General features: G+C 46.2%; 1 protein-coding gene across 1 annotated transcript; it reads left to right on the forward strand.

Annotated features, from left to right (window-relative positions):
- The first annotated feature begins 4,008 nt into the window (after nt 1-4,008).
- LOC119302395 (cationic amino acid transporter 6, chloroplastic-like) lies at nt 4,009-8,578 on the forward strand. Its single transcript, XM_037579429.1, has 5 exons — nt 4,009-4,512; nt 5,356-5,578; nt 6,202-6,550; nt 7,111-7,342; nt 7,735-8,578. The coding sequence occupies exons 1-5, from the start codon at nt 4,092-4,094 to the stop codon at nt 8,307-8,309; spliced, it is 1,800 nt and encodes a 599-aa protein (XP_037435326.1). The 5' UTR covers nt 4,009-4,091; the 3' UTR covers nt 8,310-8,578.
- The last annotated feature ends 10,203 nt before the right edge of the window (nt 8,579-18,781 follow it).

Below are 18,781 nucleotides of genomic sequence, written 5' to 3' on the forward strand. Positions count from 1 at the left end.
ACGGGGAGCAACATCGCGAGCTATTGATCTACAACATAGATATGCTAATACTACCAGGACTAAGTTCATGATAAATTAAAGTTCAATTAATCATATTACTTAAGAACTCCCACTTAGAAAGACATCCCTCTAATCTTCTAAGTGATCACGTGATCCAAATCAACTAAACCATAACCGATCATCACGTGAAATGGAGTAGTTTTCAATGGTGAACATCACTATGTTGATCATATCTACTATATGATTCACGCTCGACCTTTCGGCCTCAGTGTTCCGAGGCCATATCTGCATATGCTAGGCTCGTCAAGTTTCACCTGAGTATTCTGCGTGTGCAAAACTGGCTTGCACCCGTTGTAGATGGACGTAGAGCTTATCACACCCGATCATCACGTGGTGTCTGGGCACGACGAACTTTGGCAACGGTGCATACTCAGGGAGAACACTTTTATGTTGAAATTTAGTGAGAGATCATCTTATAATGCTACCGTCAATCAAAGCAAGATAAGATGCATAAAAGATAAACATCACATGCAATCAATATAAGTGATATGATATGGCCATCATCATCTTGTGCTTGTGATCTCCATCTCTGAAGCACCGTCATGATCACCATCATCACCGGCGCGACACCTGGATCACCATCGTAGCATCGTTGTCGTCTCGCCAATCTTATACTTCCACGACTATCGCTACCGCTTAGTGATAAAGTAAAGCATTACAGCGCAATTGCATTGCATACAATAAAGCGACAACCATATGGCTCCTGTCAGTTGCCAATAACTCGGTTACAAAACATGATCATCTCATACAATAAAATTTAGCATCATGTCTTGACCATATCACATCACAACATGCCCTGCAAAAACAAGTTAGACGTCCTCTACTTTGTTGTTGCAAGTTTTACGTGGCTACTACGGGCTTAGCAAGAACCGTTCTTACCTACGCATCAAAACCACAACGATAGTTTGTCAAGTTGGTGCTGTTTTAACCTTCGCAAGGACCGGGCGTAGCCACACTTGGTTCAACTAAAGTTGGAGAAATTGACACCCGCCAGCCACCTGTGTGCAAAGCACGTCGGTAGAACCAGTCTCGCGTAAGCGTACGCGTAATGTCGGTCCGGGCCGCTTCATCCAACAATACCGCCGAACCAAAGTATGACATGCTGGTAAGCTGTATGACTTATATCGCCCACAACTCACTTGTGTTCTACTCGTGCACAACATCAACGCATAAAACCTAGGCTCAGATGCCACTGTTGGGGAACGTAGTAATTTCAAAAAAATTCCTACACACACTCAAGATCATGGTGATGCATAGCAACGAGAGGGGAGAGTGTTGTCCACGTACCCTCGTAGACCGAAAGCGGAAGCGTTATAACAACGCGGTTGATGTAGTCGTACGTCTTCACGGCCCGACCGATCAAGCACCGAAACTACGGCACCTCCGAGTTCTAGCACACGTTCAGCTCGATGACGATCCCCAGACTCCGATCCAGCAAAGTGTCGGGAAAGAGTTCCGTCAGCACGACAGCGTGGTGACGATCTTGATATTCTACCGTCGCAGGGCTTCGCCTAAGCACCGCTACAATATTATCGAGGATTATGGTGGAGGGGGGCACCGCACACGGCTAAGAGATCTCAAGGATCAATTGTTGTGTCTAGAGGTGCCCCCTGCCCCCGTATATAAAGAAGCAAGGGGGAGGGGCGGCCGGCCATGATGAGGCGCGCCAGGGAGGAGTCCTACTCCTACCGGGAGTAGGACTCCCTCCTTTTCCTTGTCCAAGTAGGAGAGGGGGAAGGAAGGGAGAGAGGAGAGGAAGGAAAGGGGAGGCGCCGCCCCTCCCTCCTTGTCCAATTCGGACTAGGGGGAGAGGGGGCGCGCGGCCTGCCCTGGCCGCCCCTCCTCTTCTCCACTTTAGGCCCATGAGGGCCATTAACCCCCCGGGGGGGTTCCGGTAACCCCCCGGTACTCCGGTTTTATCCGAAACTTTTTCGGAACACTTCCGGTGTCCGAATATAGCCGTTCAATATATCAATCTTTATGTCTCGACCATTTCAAGACTCCTCGTCATGTCCCCGATCTCATCCGGGACTCCGTACTACCTTAGGTACATCAAATCACATAAACTCATAATACAATCGTCACCGAAACTTTAAGCGTGCGGACCCTACGGGTTCGAGAACTATGTAGACATGACCGAGACACGTCTCCGGTCAATAACCAATAGCGGAACCTGGATGCTCATATTGGCTCCCACATATTCTACGAAGATCTTTTATCGGTCAGACCGCATAACAACATACGTTGTTCCCTTTGTCATCGGTATGTTACTTGCCCGAGATTCGATCGTCGGTATCTCAATACCTAGTTCAATCTCGTTACCGGCAAGTCTCTTTACTCGTTCCCTAATACACCATCCCGCAACTAACTCATTAGTTGCAATGCTTAAGTGATGTGCATTACCGAGAGGGCCCAGAGATACCTCTCCGACAATCGGAGTGACAAATCCTAATCTCGAAATACGCCAACCCAACAAGTACCTTCGGAGACACCTGTAGAGCACCTTTTTAATCACCCAGTTACGTTGTGACGTTTGGTAGTATACAAAGTGTTCCTCTGGTAAACGGGAGTTGCATAATCTCATAGTCATAGGAACATGTATAAGTCATGAAGAAAGCAATAGCAACAAACTAAACGATCAAGTGCTACGCTAACGGAATGGGTCAAGTCAATCACATCATTCTCCTAATGATGTGATCCCGTTAATCAAATGACAACTCATGTCTATGGTTAGGAAACATAACCATTTTTGATCAACGAACTAGTCAAGTAGAGGCATACTAGTGACACTCTGTTTGTCTATGTATTCACACATGTATTATGTTTCCGGTTAATACAATTCTAGCATGAATAATAAACATTTATCATGATATAAGGAAATAAATAATAACTTTATTATTGCCTCTAGGGCATATTTCCTTCAGGAGGAAGCATATTGCCTCTAGAGCTACCTTTGATGACGCACCAGGTCATCGGCGATGCGATTTGGAGGAAATGCCACCCTCGAGGTTACCACGGCGCATTGTCGCGGCCGCTGTGGCACACTTCTAGCAGTCCGTCCCCTGGCCTGCTTTAGAGAAAGAAAGAATTAGTACTGGAGAAGATTTCAGGGCTCCTTTGATTCAAAGGAATTTCTATAGGATTTTTAGAGGGTTGAAATACTTAGAAACTTTTTCTACGTTGGTTCTTGGATTCATAGGATTGGATTCGGGAATTTTTTCTATGAATTTTTTTGTACTGCAATTCACAGAAATCTAACATCCACTTCATCTTTTTTTACAATTTTTTTGTTTTTTATATGACATCAAACACCCAATGCTAATCCTATATGATTTAAATGGACATGCCACCCCAATCATATACTTCCTCTATCCCTACATTTTCAGAATCCTATGAATCAAAGAGGCCCTCAATTGACTAGTGACCTACTACTTTATTTTACTAACTCATGATGGATCTCTTGATTGTTGCCCGTGTTTATTAAGATTGTTAGCTAGTTGTCCGTGTGTTATAGCCAACAACTCACTTTTAATAGTAGAGATTTTCCTCACTTTTCCTATTATTTTTCAGATGACTGAAAAACACTCCCTCGATTCACAAATACTCTCTCCGTTCGGAAATAACTATCATGGTTTTATTTTAAAAATGTGATACGAGATGTCATATTTTTTGTGAATCAAATGTATGTGGGCACTTTTTAGTGTGTTAGTTCACTCATTTCAGTTCGTATGTATTTTATATTATAATATCCAAAACTTCTTATATTTGTGAAGGGAGGGGTATCTACTTTCTACCACAGTAATATTTTCATATTTCATCAGCAGACTTCTCTTATTATTTTTATATAAGAAAAAAAAATGCTACTCCGCGTCCAAACGCTCCCGCTCGTCTGGGCTCTCTCTTTATAAACCGGCTCTCGGACCCCTCACTCTCCACGCCTCATCTTCCGTTTCTTCTCCAGCCCCCCTCACGAAAGCCACACCCCGCCGCCCCGGCGCAGTTTCTGGAGCGGCACTCGGATCCTGACGGCCATGGACAAGGGCGCACTGATGACGCCGGACTCCGATCAGGGCGGCCCCGACGGGGGCTCGTTCTCGAGCCTGCGCTCGTACGGGCGGGCCCTGTCGCAGACGCCGCGGCGGCTGGCACGGCGCGCGTGCGCGGCGACGGCGCCGGAGGAAGAGATGAGCCGCGTGCGCGCGCGGTCGGGGGCTCCGATGGCGCGCGCGCTGCGGTGGCCGGACCTCGTGGGGCTCGGCCTCGGCGGCATGGTGGGCGCCGGGGTGTTCGTCACCACCGGGCGCGCCACGAGGCTCCACGCCGGCCCCGGCGTCGGCGTCTCCTACGCCATTGCCGGCCTCTGCGCGCTGCTCTCCGCCTTCTGCTACACGGAGTTCGCCGTGGACATGCCCGTCGCCGGCGGCGCCTTCAGCTACCTCCGCGTCACCTTCGGTGAGCTCGCTGGCCCCGGCCCCGGCCCCCCAATCATGCCGTGATCATGACCCGAATAACGCCATTAAACCAACCATCAATTTATATATAATAATCTGCTCGTTTCTTGTCATACCATCTAAGATTTGTTTATCCCATGAGTATTTTGCTCTCGCTCGCTCCGTTGGTGCGATTGGAGTACGTCACATATTGGGGGAAAAAATCGCATCCATCCTTAACTATCCGATGGCTATCTATACTACATCTTCCTTCATGTGTATACTTTGTGGTTTGGCTTCCCCCTTGTCTTGCGATTGTCCAGTTGCCCAAAAAGCAGGCTCCTTTTGCGCGTATTTAATGCGTACGCGAGAGGTGTCGTCGTCGCGGCATGAACACGATGCCGCTGTTGCTGCTGTCGCTGTGCCCTGCCTGCTGATAAAATAAAATTCAGATTCAGATAGATCACCTGCGACGCTGTTCCAACAGTAGAAATCCTAAATCCTTTGTACGTACGCACGTACGTACGTTCGTGCTACGTATGCACGTCTCGCTGTCAGCTGAATTTGGATTGAGATTTAGCAGAGTAGAAGAGACTCGCGAGTCCAACGGGAGCAATTAAAGAAAGGGAAAAAAAATTGGGATTGCGACTTCCAACAAATTTTATCGCACGCACACGTACACATCCATATCCAGGAAATAATGTTGGGTGGTCGCTTTCTCGCGTCCCAAAACGGTTGGTTTGGCCTTTTGGCCCAGATGCATATGGGGCCTAGCTAACTCTCTCATCTCAGGGTAAAAGATCTTGTTCACAGCCGCCCCGCCGCCGGTGGTTGCAGCCAGAGCTGATTGTTTGTTTGCGTGCAGGGGAATTCGCTGCGTTCCTGACTGGGGCGAACCTCATCATGGAGTACGTCTTCTCCAACGCGGCCGTGGCGCGCAGCTTCACGGCCTACATGGGCACGGCGGTCGGCGTGGACGCGCCCAGCAAGTGGCGGATCGCCGTGCCCGGCCTCCCCAACGGCTTCAACCAGGTCGACCTCGTCGCCGTCGGGGTCATCCTCCTCATCTCCGTCTGCATCTGCTACAGGTACTACTACTCATCCTACTACCAGTATTTGTTTTCATTATAATATAATATACTCCTGATAAAGAAATCATTTTGGCTTTGCTTGCAAGTGTCAGCCTTCTCTTGTCTCTTGCCGCGTCTCTCGGTACTGTGTGTTTTGCATGACTGTTGACTAGAGTGTGATTTGCACGACCGTTGACTGAAACTGGACCCCACGCCCTGTGAGTTGCTAGTGTCAGTCAATCTTGTAAAAAAGCCGTTGCAAATGTCACTTCACTTTTTGCTAGATTTTATAAGGTTCGATTTGCTCTAGTTGTAGCCATTAAGATTATTTTTTTTCGAGATTTTGTTCCGCAAGACAGAAAAGGGTCCTCTCGGTCGCTCGCCGCTGTAGCTTTTCCCACCTTTCGCAATCGAATGTCTTCTGAACAAGCTTTTCTCCAGAAGCAAAGAAAGAATCTCACAAGGGAACCACTCCTTTTGATTCTCTAGTACCCCTACATACATGTGCTTGATTCCGTTTCCTGTGAAGTTCAAACAACTCCGAGAAGATTCTTTTTTGTTTTCCTGGATAGAAACATGGTAGGAGCACATATTCCTGGCACAAGTATGACACTGTTTTCCTGTCTGCGATGCGATGGCAGCACCAAAGAGAGCTCCAAGGTGAACATGGTCCTCACGGCCGTGCACGTGGCCTTCATCCTCTTCATCATCGTCATGGGCTTCTGGCGTGGTGACGCGCGCAACCTGACCCACCCCGCCGACCCGACCCACCCGGGCGGTTTCTTCCCCAACGGCGTCGGCGGCGTCTTCAGCGGCGCGGCCATGGTGTACCTGAGCTACATCGGCTACGACGCCGTGTCCACCATGGCTGAAGAGGTGGAGCGGCCGGCGCGCGACATCCCCATCGGCGTTTCGGGGTCCGTCATCATCGTCACCGTGCTCTACTGCCTCATGGCCGCCTCCATGTCCATGCTCCTCCCATACGACGCGGTGAGAACCATTTATCTATCTTCTTTGTTTTTAAGATTCTTATGTAGGCAGCATGGGCATACGGATGATGCTCGTTACTCATCCTAGTCTACTTTTGGGTCTCGCCCGCCTACTAGAAGGGAAGAGATCTCACCTATGAATGATATGATTGTGTAGGTGAGGATGATTCTGGGAATATATTGCCTAAGGTGGATGAGGTTGCTATAGCTTATAGTAGTAGGAGCTGTATTAGAACAGGAGATTGACGCCAGTGGCAGCAAGACGATTCTTGTTGCTTTTCCTTTCTACCTTTGCCTCGTTCCCTTTTGGGATGTTGGTCATGTGGTTTTTCGGGATGAATCTGCTGTCGCCGTCGCAGGACTGCCGGCCCAAATACGCTTTCTAGCACAGCACAGGGTAGTAAAGCATGATCTATGTGCACGCAATTTCTTATGCCTTTATCCTATTCTCTTTTCTTTCTTGGTAACCTATGCCATGCCATGATCAGCGACAGAATCTGACAGTATTTGACCTGCTACTGCTGGATCGAGCTCAACTGTGTCTGTGTGTGGTGTTTTCAGATCGACACGGAGGCGCCCTTCTCGGGGGCCTTCAGAGGGAGCGACGGATGGGGCTGGGTGTCCAACGTGATCGGGGCCGGTGCCAGCCTCGGCATCTTGACGTCGCTCATGGTGGCCATGCTGGGGCAGGCCAGGTACCTGTGCGTCATCGGCCGCTCCGGCGTAATGCCCGCCTGGCTCGCCAAGGTGCACCCCAAGACCGCCACCCCCGTCAACGCCTCCGCCTTCCTCGGTACGTATCGCTCGCCGTCCTTCTAACTGTTTCCTTCACTTTTGACCAACGTCACGGGCACCATGGTTTCTTCGGGAGAATTCACGACCGAGTACTCCAGCAACGACAATGTCATGGTTCCTTTCCGTGACCATCATAACGGCGGGCGAAAGCGATTAGCGACTAGCGAGCGACAACCTCGCCTTTCCTTGTGGACTTTCCGGGCTGGGAAGCCGTTTCCATGGACAACCCGCGACGCTAATAGTATTATAGAGAGTGTAGACACGGGCATCATGCAAAGGAAGTTTTAACCTGATTATTTGTACCACGACAATGTCACTTTTCCTTGGTTTTCTTCATTCATTTTGACTTTTTTTTGTATTGTATTGACAATGTGACGTTCCTCCTCGCAGGACTCTTGACGGCTGCGCTGGCGCTCTTCACGGAGCTGGACATCCTCCTCAACCTCGTCTGCATCGGCACGCTCTTCGTCTTCTACATGGTGTCCAACGCCGTCGTATACCGCCGCTACGTCGTCGGCGCAACCGGCAGCAGCACCGAATCCGGGGACCGGCAGCCCAGCGCATGGCCGACCCTCGCGTTTCTCCTCGCCTTCTCCCTCATCGCGCTCTCCTTCACGCTGGTGTGGAAGCTGGCGCCGGAGGGCGGCCGCACCAGGGTCGGGCTCCTGTCGGCGTGCGGCGCGGCGGCAGTGGCCACAGTCGGCGCGTTCCAGGCGTTGGTGCCCCAGGCGCACACGCCCGAGCTTTGGGGCGTGCCGGGCATGCCGTGGGTGCCCGCAGCGTCCGTGTTCCTCAACGTCTTCCTGCTCGGCTCCCTGGACCGCCCGTCCTACGTCCGGTTCGGCTTCTTCTCCGCGGCCGCCGTGCTCGTCTACGTGCTCTACAGCGTGCACGCGAGCTATGACGCCGAGGAGAGCGCCACGCTCGACGGCGCCAAGGTGCAGGACGAAGCTTGCAGGGTGTAGCTACTAGCTAGGGTGGAGAGAATGAGCTTGTTAACTGCTGCTCTAGAGCGTCTAGGTTTTTCTTCTTCTTGACAATTTTCTGTCATGTTCTAGATTTCGAGTAGCTGTTGGGAGTACAACAAAGGAGCTAACAAGGTAATGAAATGTGAAAACTGAGAGGATCGGGGCAAAGGAGATTTTACCTGGAACTTGCATATGCGAGCACAAGTTCTTCTAAAATGTACATGCTCTAATTTCCTGGAAGATACTTCAGGGCAACTGCTTGTCTCCTTCATTTGTTTTCTTTACCCAAAAAAGGCTTCCCCACTTTATATTATAAAACAATTATCACTGGATACATCCGAGATACCGAACAACACGCACACACACACCCAAGACAAGATGCAAAGATGCCCGACACCGTCACACCACCACACCGACAAACAATAGAAAAGTGAACCGGACCACAACGGAGCCTTCAGAAAGGGTATGGCGGCAACGGCCACCGCCAGCGTGGGCCAGTCAAAGGACTGGACAAGTGGTATACCCCGGCGCTCACACCCCACCGGCGAACCTGCACCAACCCGACCGCGACCGAGGAAAGGGGGAGAAAGGGGAGTAGACGGATTTGGACTGGCAAACCGTGCCGGCGATAGGTGGCGCGACCGCATCGAGACACCCATCCCTCCAACCAAGCTCCCCGCCGAACACGAGGAAAGGGGGAGAAGGAGGAGCGGACGCATCCGAATCAGCAAATCGTGCCGGCGATAGGTGGCACGACCGCATTGAGGCCACCTATCCCTCCTACCAAGCTCCCCGCGAGCACCCCCATGTCGCCCCACCATGGTAGCTGACACACATCTCCGCGAGGCCATCGGCAACCGCGTGCCCGCTGACGAGGGCGACCAAATCAACTCGCAGCCGCATCCAAGGAAGCTCATCGGAGATGCCTCCTCGCGCCGTCCGCCGATGTCCGCGCGCCAGACCTGGAAGGTTCCGACGCAGACTCGACCAACACGCCCCGCAGCCACCACTACTGCACCGCCACCCCCCACCAACCCGAACCAGGGCAGGGGCGGCCGCCCGCAGATCCTTGTCGCCCGTGACCTGCACCACCACTGCGCCAAGCAAGGAGCCGGCCCAGGCCACACCGGACCCCACCACCGACGCCCTGCCTCGTCGCAACCGCCGCCATGAACGCTCGCACCAAGCGCTCGCCGCCCCCGCACTCCACGCACTAGCATGCCCTCCGACGCCCAGCCTGTCGCGCCACCGCCACGCGCAGCGCCATCACCACGCAGCCGCGCTGCAGCGCCCTGGGACAGCGAGGCACCCTGATCCAGCCGCGTCGGCCCGCGCCAAGGCCGTTAGAGGGGGAACGAGGAGGCCTTGCCGGTGCCGGCGAGGAAGGAGGGGGCGGGGAAAGGAGTTGGCGGCGGCGCGGTAGGGTTCCTCCCCGTAGCCTTGCGGGGGCGACGCGGGAGGGTGGGAAAATGTACCGCGTCGGTCTTGGTAAATTCTTTCGTCTGTCCGTGGGTTTTACAATATCTTGTTTACTTTGATAAAAGGTGCCCGACTTAATCTATTTTTTACCTACTAAACGGATTAATGATCTATTTTTGACCTACTAAACAGATTAATGCTTCTTCCCGTCCGTCATGCGGTTTTACAGAAAATCACATTTGAAAGAATCAACCTGCAGTCCACCTTTAAGTGACAAATTGAATCAAATTTTGTTTTTACAAAAAAATATATCCTACAATCTCTAGTAATTAACCCACAATCCACTTTTACGTGACAAAATAAACCTTTTTTTCTTTTTTTTACCAAAACACCTGTGTTTTATGGCAATTAACACGCTACCCACCTTTAAGTGACAAAGCTTAAAAGAAAACCCCTAAATTTTTTGGTTAATCAACCCGCAGTCCATCTAGAACATTTTTTAAATATCCATATCTTTTAAACCCTAATTCCAATTTTGACATGTTATAGATGAAAATCAATTAGAAAAACGTGTAGAATCTGAATATAATGTTATTTTACCTCTTAAATATTTTAAAAATGCTATTTAGAGTGCAACCTTAATCAATAGCACACGATTCGTATTTCATTCGTACCGGCGTCAATCTAGATTGCAAATGAACACCTCGATAAACAATATTGGAGACGAAAGAAACCATCGATAATCACGCATGCATGACTTGGCAAAACATAACAAGAAAAAGATCATCATAATGCGTGCGCGCACACAGAGAGAGAGACGCCTTAGAATTGACCATATTCAAAAGCATTGTGGTTCTGTAAGCACTAAGATAATCGTAGGCGAGAATGGGTCGGAGGACAAGCGGCAACACATATGCGATGTCATGTTGAAATAAAGAACATGATCCTATTGGGGTCTTGATTCATAATTACTGGGTTCGATAGATGTGATATCTTTTCTCCCGTTGCAACGCAAGAGCTCTTCTACTAGTAAACTAATAAAGCAAATAAAGGCAAAATAGTCTTCCAACCAAAACAAAGTGAGAGATACTTATTACAGAGCAAATGATAAGTAGAAACATTACCAATAGTCAAAATAGAAAGCTAAACACATCAGGAAGAAGTGCTTTTGTTAGAGGCGTGGATGTTCTTGATCTTGCGAAGCACCGAGCAGGCTGCGTCCCGATCCTTCCTCTTCCCTAGAGGACAACGTTGCTGAAAACATAAAAATCATTTGAATATGTAAACAACGTTACAATTCAGAATCTTTCTTCTATAGTGAGTTTATTATGGATAGTTCATAGTGCCCATGCCATGGCCGCAAAAGAGAGCCAGACTAACCTGCGATTTTGACCCCTCGATCTCTCAAGAAGATGAAGTGAATCTAGAAATGATTAATGTTTATTTTGTATACTATGATTGCACTGGTTCTCGAATCTACATATAAACATGTGAAGGAAATATGCCCTAGAGGCAATAATAAAGTTGTTATTTATATTTCCTTATATCATGATAAATGTTTATTATTCATGCTAGAATTGTATTAACCGGAAACTTAGTACATGTATGAATATATTGACAAACAGAGTGTCACTAGTTTGCCTCTACTTGACTAGCTCGTTGAATCAATGATGGTTATGTTTCCTAACCATAGACATGAGTTGTCATTTGATTAACAGGATCACATCATTAGAGAATGATGTGATTGACTTGACCCATCCGTTAGCTTAGCACGATGATCGTTTAGTTTGTTGCTATTGCTTTCTCCATAACTATACATGTTCCCATGACTATGAGATCATGCAACTCCCGAATACCGGAGGAACACTTTGTGTGCTACCAAACGTCACAACGTAATTGGGTGATTATAAAGGTGCTCTACAGGTGTCTCCGATGGTGTATGTTGAGTTGGCATGGATTAAGATTAGGATTTATCACTCCGATTGTCGGAGAGGTATCTCTGGGCCCTCTCGGTAATGTACATCACAATAAGCCTTGCAAGCAATGTAGCTAATGAGTTAGTTACATGATGTAGCATTACAGAACGAGTAAAGAGACTTGCCGGTAACGAGATTGAACTAGGTATTGAGATATCGACGATCGAATCTCGGGCAAGTAACATACCGATGACAAAGAGCACAACGTATATCGTTATGCGGCTTGACCGATAAAGATCTTCATAGAATATGTAGGAACCAATATGAGCATCTAGGTTCCTCTATTGGTTATTGACCGAAGACATGTCTCGGTCATTTCTACATAGTTCTCGAACCCGTAGGGTCCGCGTGCTTAACGTTCAGTGACGATCGGTATTGCGAGTTTATGTGTTTTGATGTACCGAAGGTAGTTCGGAGTCCCGGATTTGATCACGGACATGACGAGGAGTCTCGAAATGGTCGACACGTAAAGATCGATATATTGGAAGCTGGGTGAAAATGAGAGTATACCAGAGCACCAGGAGGTTACCGGAACCCCCCGGGAGGTATATGGGCCTTATTGGGCCTTAGTGGGAGAGAGGGGAAAGGAGCAAAGGAGGGGGCTCGCCCCCCAAGCCTAATCCGAATTGGGAGGGGGCCCGGCCCCCCTTTCCTTCCTCCTCCCTCCTCCTTCCTTCTCTCCTAAATCCAACAAGGCAAACGGGGGGAATCCTACTCTCGGTGGGAGTAGGACTCCCCTTGGGGCGAGCCTAGGAGGCCGGCCCCCTCCCCCTCCTCCACTCCTTTATATAGGGGGAGAAGGGGGCACCCCATAGACACACAAGTTGATCATTGATCTTTTAGCCGTGTGCGGTGCCTCCCTCCACCATAATCCACCTCGATTATATCGTAGCGGTGCTTAGGCGAAGCCCTGTTCCGGTAGCAACATCATTACCATCATCACGCCGTCATGCTGACGAAGCTCTCCCTCGAAGCTCTACTGGATCGTGAGTTCGCGGGATGTCACCGAGCCGAACGTGTGCAGATCGCGGAGGTGACGTACCTTCGGTGCTAGATCGGTCGATCATGAAGACATACGACTACATCAACCGTGTTGTCATAACGCTTCCGCTTACGGTCTACGAGGGTACGTAGACGATACTCTCCCCTCTTGTTGATATGCATCACCATGATCTTGCATGTGCGTAGGAATTTTTTTGAAATTACTGCGTTCCCCAACAGTGGTATCAGAGCCAGGTTTATGCGTATATGTTATATGCACGAGTAGAACACAAAGGAGTTGTGGGCGTGGGTATATACATATTTCTTGCCATCACTAGTTGTTTCTTGATTCGGCGGTATTGTTGGATGAAGCGGCCCATACGCTTAGGCGAGACTGGTTCTACCGACGTGCTTCACACACAGGTGGCTGGTGGGTGTCAGTTTCTCCAACTTTAGTTGAATCAGATTCAATGAACATGGTTCTTTCTAAAGATCAAAAAGCAATCACTATACCGTGTTGTGGTTTTTGATGCGTAGGTAAGAACGGTTCTTGCTCAGCCCATAGCAGCCACGTAAAACTTGCAACAACAAAGCAGAGGACGTCTAACTTGTTTTTGCAGGGCATGTTGTGATGTGATATGATCAAGACATGATGGTGAATTTTATTGTATGAGATGATCATGTTTTGTTGAAGTTATCGGCAACTGGCAGAAGCCTTATGGTTGTCTCTTTATTGCATAAGATGCAAGCGTGATATAATTGCTTTACTTTGTCGCTATGCGACAACAATAGTTGCAAAAGCAATAGTTGGCGAGACGACCATGTGACGACACGTTGATAGAGATCAAGATGATGGAGATCATGGTGCCATGCCGATGACGATGGAGATCATGACGGTACTTTGGAGATGGAGATCAAAGGCACAAGATGATGATGGCCATAACATGTCACATATTTTGATTGCATGTGATGTTTATATTTTATGCATCTTATTTTGCTTAGTTCGGCGGTAGCATTATAAGATGATCTCTCACTAAATTTCAAGGTATAAGTGTTCCCCCTGAGTATGAACCATTGCGACAGTTCATCATGCCGAGACACCATGTGATGATCGGGTGTGATAAGCTCTATGTTCACATACAACGGGTGCAAGCCAATTTTGCACACACGGAATACTCGGGTTAAACTTGACGAGCCTTGCATATGCAGATATGTCCTCGGAACACTGGAGACCGAAAGGTTGAGCGTGAATTATATAGTAGATATGATCAACATAGTGATGTTCACCATTGAAAACTACTCCATCTCACGTGATGATCGGACGTGGTTTAGTTGATTTGGATCACGTGATCATTTAGATGACTAGAGGGATATCTATCTAAGTGGGAGTTCTTAAGTAATATGATTAATTGAACTTTAATTTATCATGAACTTAGTCCTCATAGTATTTGCATAACTATGTTGTAGATCAATAGAACGTGATGTAGCTCCCCATTTATTTTTGATATGTTTCTAGAGAAAAACAATGTTGAAAGATGATAGTAGCAATGATGTGGACTAGGTCCGTGATCTGAGGATTATCCTCATTGCTGCATAGAAGAATTATGTCCTTGATGCACCGCTAGGTGACGGACCTTTTGCAGGAGCAGATACAGACGTTATGAACGTTTGGCAAAGCTCGGTATGATGACTACTTGATAGTTTAGTGCACCATACTTTACGGCTTAGAACTGGGACTTCAAAAACATTTTGAACGCCACAAAGCATATAAGATGTTCCAAGAGCTGAAATTTGTATTTCAGATTCATGCCCGAGTTGAGAGGTATGAGACCTCTGATAAAGTGTTTTGCCTACAAGATGGAGGAGAATAGCTAAACCAGTGAGCATGTGCTCAGATTGTTTGGGTACTACAATTGCTTGAATCAAGTGGGTGTTAATCTTCCAAATAAAATAGTGATTGAGAGAGTTCTCTAGTCACTATCACCAAGTTACTGGAACTTCTTGATGAACTATAATATGCAAGGGATGACGAAAGTAATTCCCAAGCTCTTTGCGATGCTGAAATCAGTGAAGGTAGAAATAAAGAAAAGCATCAAGTGTTGATGGTTGACAAGACCACTAGTTTCAAGTAAAGGGCAAGGGAAAGAAAGGGAACTTAAAGAAGAATGGCAAGCAAGTTGCCACTCCCATGAAGAATCTCAAAGCTAGACCCAAGCCTGGAACTGAGTGCTTCTACTGCAAAGGAAATGGTCACTGGAAGTGGAACTGCCCTAGATACTTGGCGGATAAGAAGGATGGCGAAGTGAACACAAGTATATATTTGATATACATGTTATTGATGTGTACTTTACTAGTGTTTATAACAACACCTCACTATTTGATATTGGTTCAGTTACTAAGAGTAGTAACTCGAAACAGGAGTTGCAAAATAAATTGAGACTAGTTAAGGGTGAGGTGATGATGTGAGTTGGAAGTGATTCCAAGGTTGATAAGATCACCATCGCACACTCCCTTTACCTTCGGGATTAGTGTTGAACCTAAAATAAATGTTATTTGGTGTTTGCGTAGAGCATAATATGATTGGATCATGTTTATTGCAATAGGGTTATTCATTTAAGTCAAGGACAATTGTTATTCTGTTTACATGAATAAAACCTTCTGAGGTCATACACCCAAGGTGAATGGTTTATTGAATCTCGATCGTAGTAATACACATATTCATAATATTGAAGCCAAAAGATGCAAAGTTAATAATGATAATGTAACTTATATGTGGCACTGTCGTTTAGGTCATATTGGTGTAAAGCGCATGAAGAAACTCCATGCTGATGGGCTTTTGGAATCACTTGATTATGAATCCTTTGATGCTTGCAAACCATGCTTCGTGGGCAAGATGAGTAAACCTCCGTTCTCCGAAACAATGGGGCAAGCAACTGACTTATTGGAAATAATACATACTGATGTATGCAATCCGATGAGTGTTGAGGCTCGCGGAGGGTATCATTATTTTCTGATCTTCACAGATGATTTGAGCAGATATGGGTATATCTACTTGATGAAACATAAGTCTAAAACATTTGAAAAGTTCAAAGAATCTCAGAGTGAAGTGGAAAATCATCATAACAAGAAAATAAAGTTTCTGCGATCTGATCATGGAGGAGAATATTTGAGTTACGAGTTTGGTCTTCATTTGAAACAATGCGGAATAGTTTCGCAACTCACGCCACCTGGAACACCATAGCGTAATGGTGTGTCCGAACGTCATAACCGTACTTTATTAGATATAGTGCAGTCTATTATGTCTCTTACCGATTTATCACTATCGTTTTGGGGTTATGCACTAGAGACAACTGTATTCACGTTAAATAGGGCACCATGTAAATCCGTTGAGACGACACCATATGAACTGTGGTTTAGCAAGAAACCTAAGCTATCGTTTCTTAACGTTTGGGGCTATGAAGCTTATGTGAAAAAGTTTCAACCTGATAAGCTCGAACCCATCAGAGAAATGCGTCTTCATAGGATACCCAAAGGAAACTATTGGGTACACCTTCTATCACAGATCCGAAGGCAAGATATTCATTGCTAAGAATGGATCCTTTCTAGAGAAGAAGTTTCTCTCAAAAGAAGTGATCGGGAGGAATGTAAAAATTGATGAGGTAATTGTACCTTCTCCTGAATTGGAAAGTAGTTCATCACAGAAATCAGTTCTAGTGATTCCTACAACAATTAGTGAGGAAGTTAATGATGATGATCATGAAACTTCAGATCAAGTTACTACCGAACCTCGTAGGTCAACCGGAATACATTCCGCATCAGAGTGGTACGGTAATCCTGTTCTGTTGGTCATGTTACTTGACCATGACGAACCTACGGACTATGAGGAAGCAATGATGAGCCCAGATTCGCGAAATGGCTTGAAGCCATGAAATCTGAGATGAGATCCATGTATTAGAACAAAGTATGGACTTTGATTGACTTGCCCATTGATCGGTGAGCCATTAAGAATAAATGGATTTTCAAGAGGAAGACAGACACTGATAGTAGTGTTACTATCTACAAAGCTCGAATTGTCACAAAAGTTATTCGACAAGTTCAAGATGTTGACTATGATGAGATTTTCTCACTCGTAGCGATGCTCAAGTCCGTCGAATCATGTTAGCAATTGCCACGTTTTATGAAATTTGGCAAATGGATGTAAAAATTGCATTCCTTAATGGATTTATTAAAGAAGAGTTGTATATGATGCAACAAGAAGGTTTTGTCAATCCTAAAGGTGCTAACAAAGTGTGCAAGCTCCAGCGATCCATCTATGGACAGGTGCAAGCATCTCGGTGTTGGAAGATATACTTTGATAAAGTGATCAAAGCATATGGTTTTATACAAACTTGCGGTGAAGCCTGTATTTACAAGAAAGTGAGTGGGAGCAGTACAACATTTCTGATAAGTATATGTGAATGCCATTTTGTTGATCGGAAATAATGTAGAATTTTTTGGAAAGCATGAAGGAGTGTTTGAAAAGAGTTTTTCAAAGAAAGACCTCGATGAAGCTACTTAAATATTGAGCATCAAGATCTATAGAGATAGATCAAGACGCTTGATATATTTTCAATGAAGTACATACCTTGACAAGATTTTGAAGTAGTTCAAAATGGAAAAGTCAAAGAAGGAGTTCTTGCCTGTGTTGTAAGGTATGAAGTTGAGTAAAGACTCAAAACCCTACCACGGCAGAAAATAGAAAGAGAATGAAAAGTCATTCCTATGCCTCAATCATAGGTTCTATAAAGTATGCTATGTTGTGTACTAGATCTATTGTGTACCTCACCATAAGTTTGGCAAGAGGGTACAATAGTGATCCAGGAGTGGATCACTGGACAACGGTCAAAAAATATCCTTAGTGGAGTAAGGAAATGTTTCTCAGTTATGAAGGTGACAAAGAGTTTGTCGTAAAGAGTTACGTCGATGCAAGCTTTGACACCGATCGGGATGACTCTAAGTCTTGATCTGGATGCATATCGAAAGTGCGAGAAATTAGCTAGAGTAGCTCCGAGCAAAGCATTGTAGACATAGAAAATTTGCAAAATACATACGGCTCTGAATGTGGCAGACCCGTTGACTAAATTTCTCTCACAAGAAAAACATGATCACTCTTTGGGTGTTAATCACATAGCGATGTGAACTAGATCATTGACTCTAGTAAACCCTTTGGGTGTTAGTCACATGGAAATGTGAACTAATCACATAAAGATGTGAACTATTGGTGTTAAATCACATGACGATGTAAACTAGATTATTGATTCTAGTGCAAGTGGGAGACTGAAGGAAATATGCCATAGAGGCAATAATAAAGTTGTTATTTATATTTCCTTATATCATGATAAATGTTTATTATTCATGCTAGACTTGTATTAACCGGAAACTTAGTACATGTGTGAATACATAGACAAATAGAGTGTCACTAGTTTGCTTCTACTTCACTAGCTCATTTAATCAATGATGGTTATGTTTCCTAACCATAGACATGAGTTGTCATTTGATTAATGGGATCACATCATTAGAGAATGATGTGATTGACTTGACCCATCTGTTAGCTTAGCACGATGATCGTTTAGTTGTTGCTATTGCTTTCTCCATAACTATACATGTTCCTATGACTATGAGATCATGCAACTCCTGAATACCGGAGGACACTTTGTGTGCTACCAAACGTCACAACGTAATTGGGTGATTATAAAGGTGCTCTACAGGTGTCTCCGTTGGTGTTTGTTGAGTTGGCATGGATCAAGATTAGGATTTGTCACTCCTATTGTCGGAGAGGTATCTCTGGGCCCTCTCGGTAATGTACATCACAATAAGCCTTGCAAGCAATGTAGCTAATGAGTTAGTTACGGGATGTAGCATTACGGAATGAGTAAAGAGACTTGTCGGTAACGAGATTGAACTAGGTATTGAGATACTGACGATCGAATCTCGGGCAAGTAACATACCTATGACAAAGGGAACAACGTATATCGTTATGCAATTTGACTGATAAAGATCTTTGAGGGAGTCCTGGATTAGGGGGTGTTCGGGTAGCCGGACTATACCTTCAGC

Source organism: Triticum dicoccoides, chromosome 5A (genome assembly GCF_002162155.2).
Source record: "Triticum dicoccoides isolate Atlit2015 ecotype Zavitan chromosome 5A, WEW_v2.0, whole genome shotgun sequence".
NCBI lineage: Eukaryota > Viridiplantae > Streptophyta > Magnoliopsida > Poales > Poaceae > Triticum > Triticum dicoccoides.

Bases quoted from the DNA above. Each gene is read 5' to 3' on its own strand.
- LOC119302395 (XM_037579429.1), top strand. From the start codon at position 4,092: ATGGACAAGGGCGCACTGATGACGCCGGACTCCGATCAGGGCGGCCCC. The intron at 5,579-6,201 runs GTACTACTACTC...ATGCGATGGCAG, and splicing joins TCCGTCTGCATCTGCTACAG to CACCAAAGAGAGCTCCAAGG. The intron at 7,343-7,734 runs GTACGTATCGCT...TCCTCCTCGCAG, and splicing joins CAACGCCTCCGCCTTCCTCG to GACTCTTGACGGCTGCGCTG.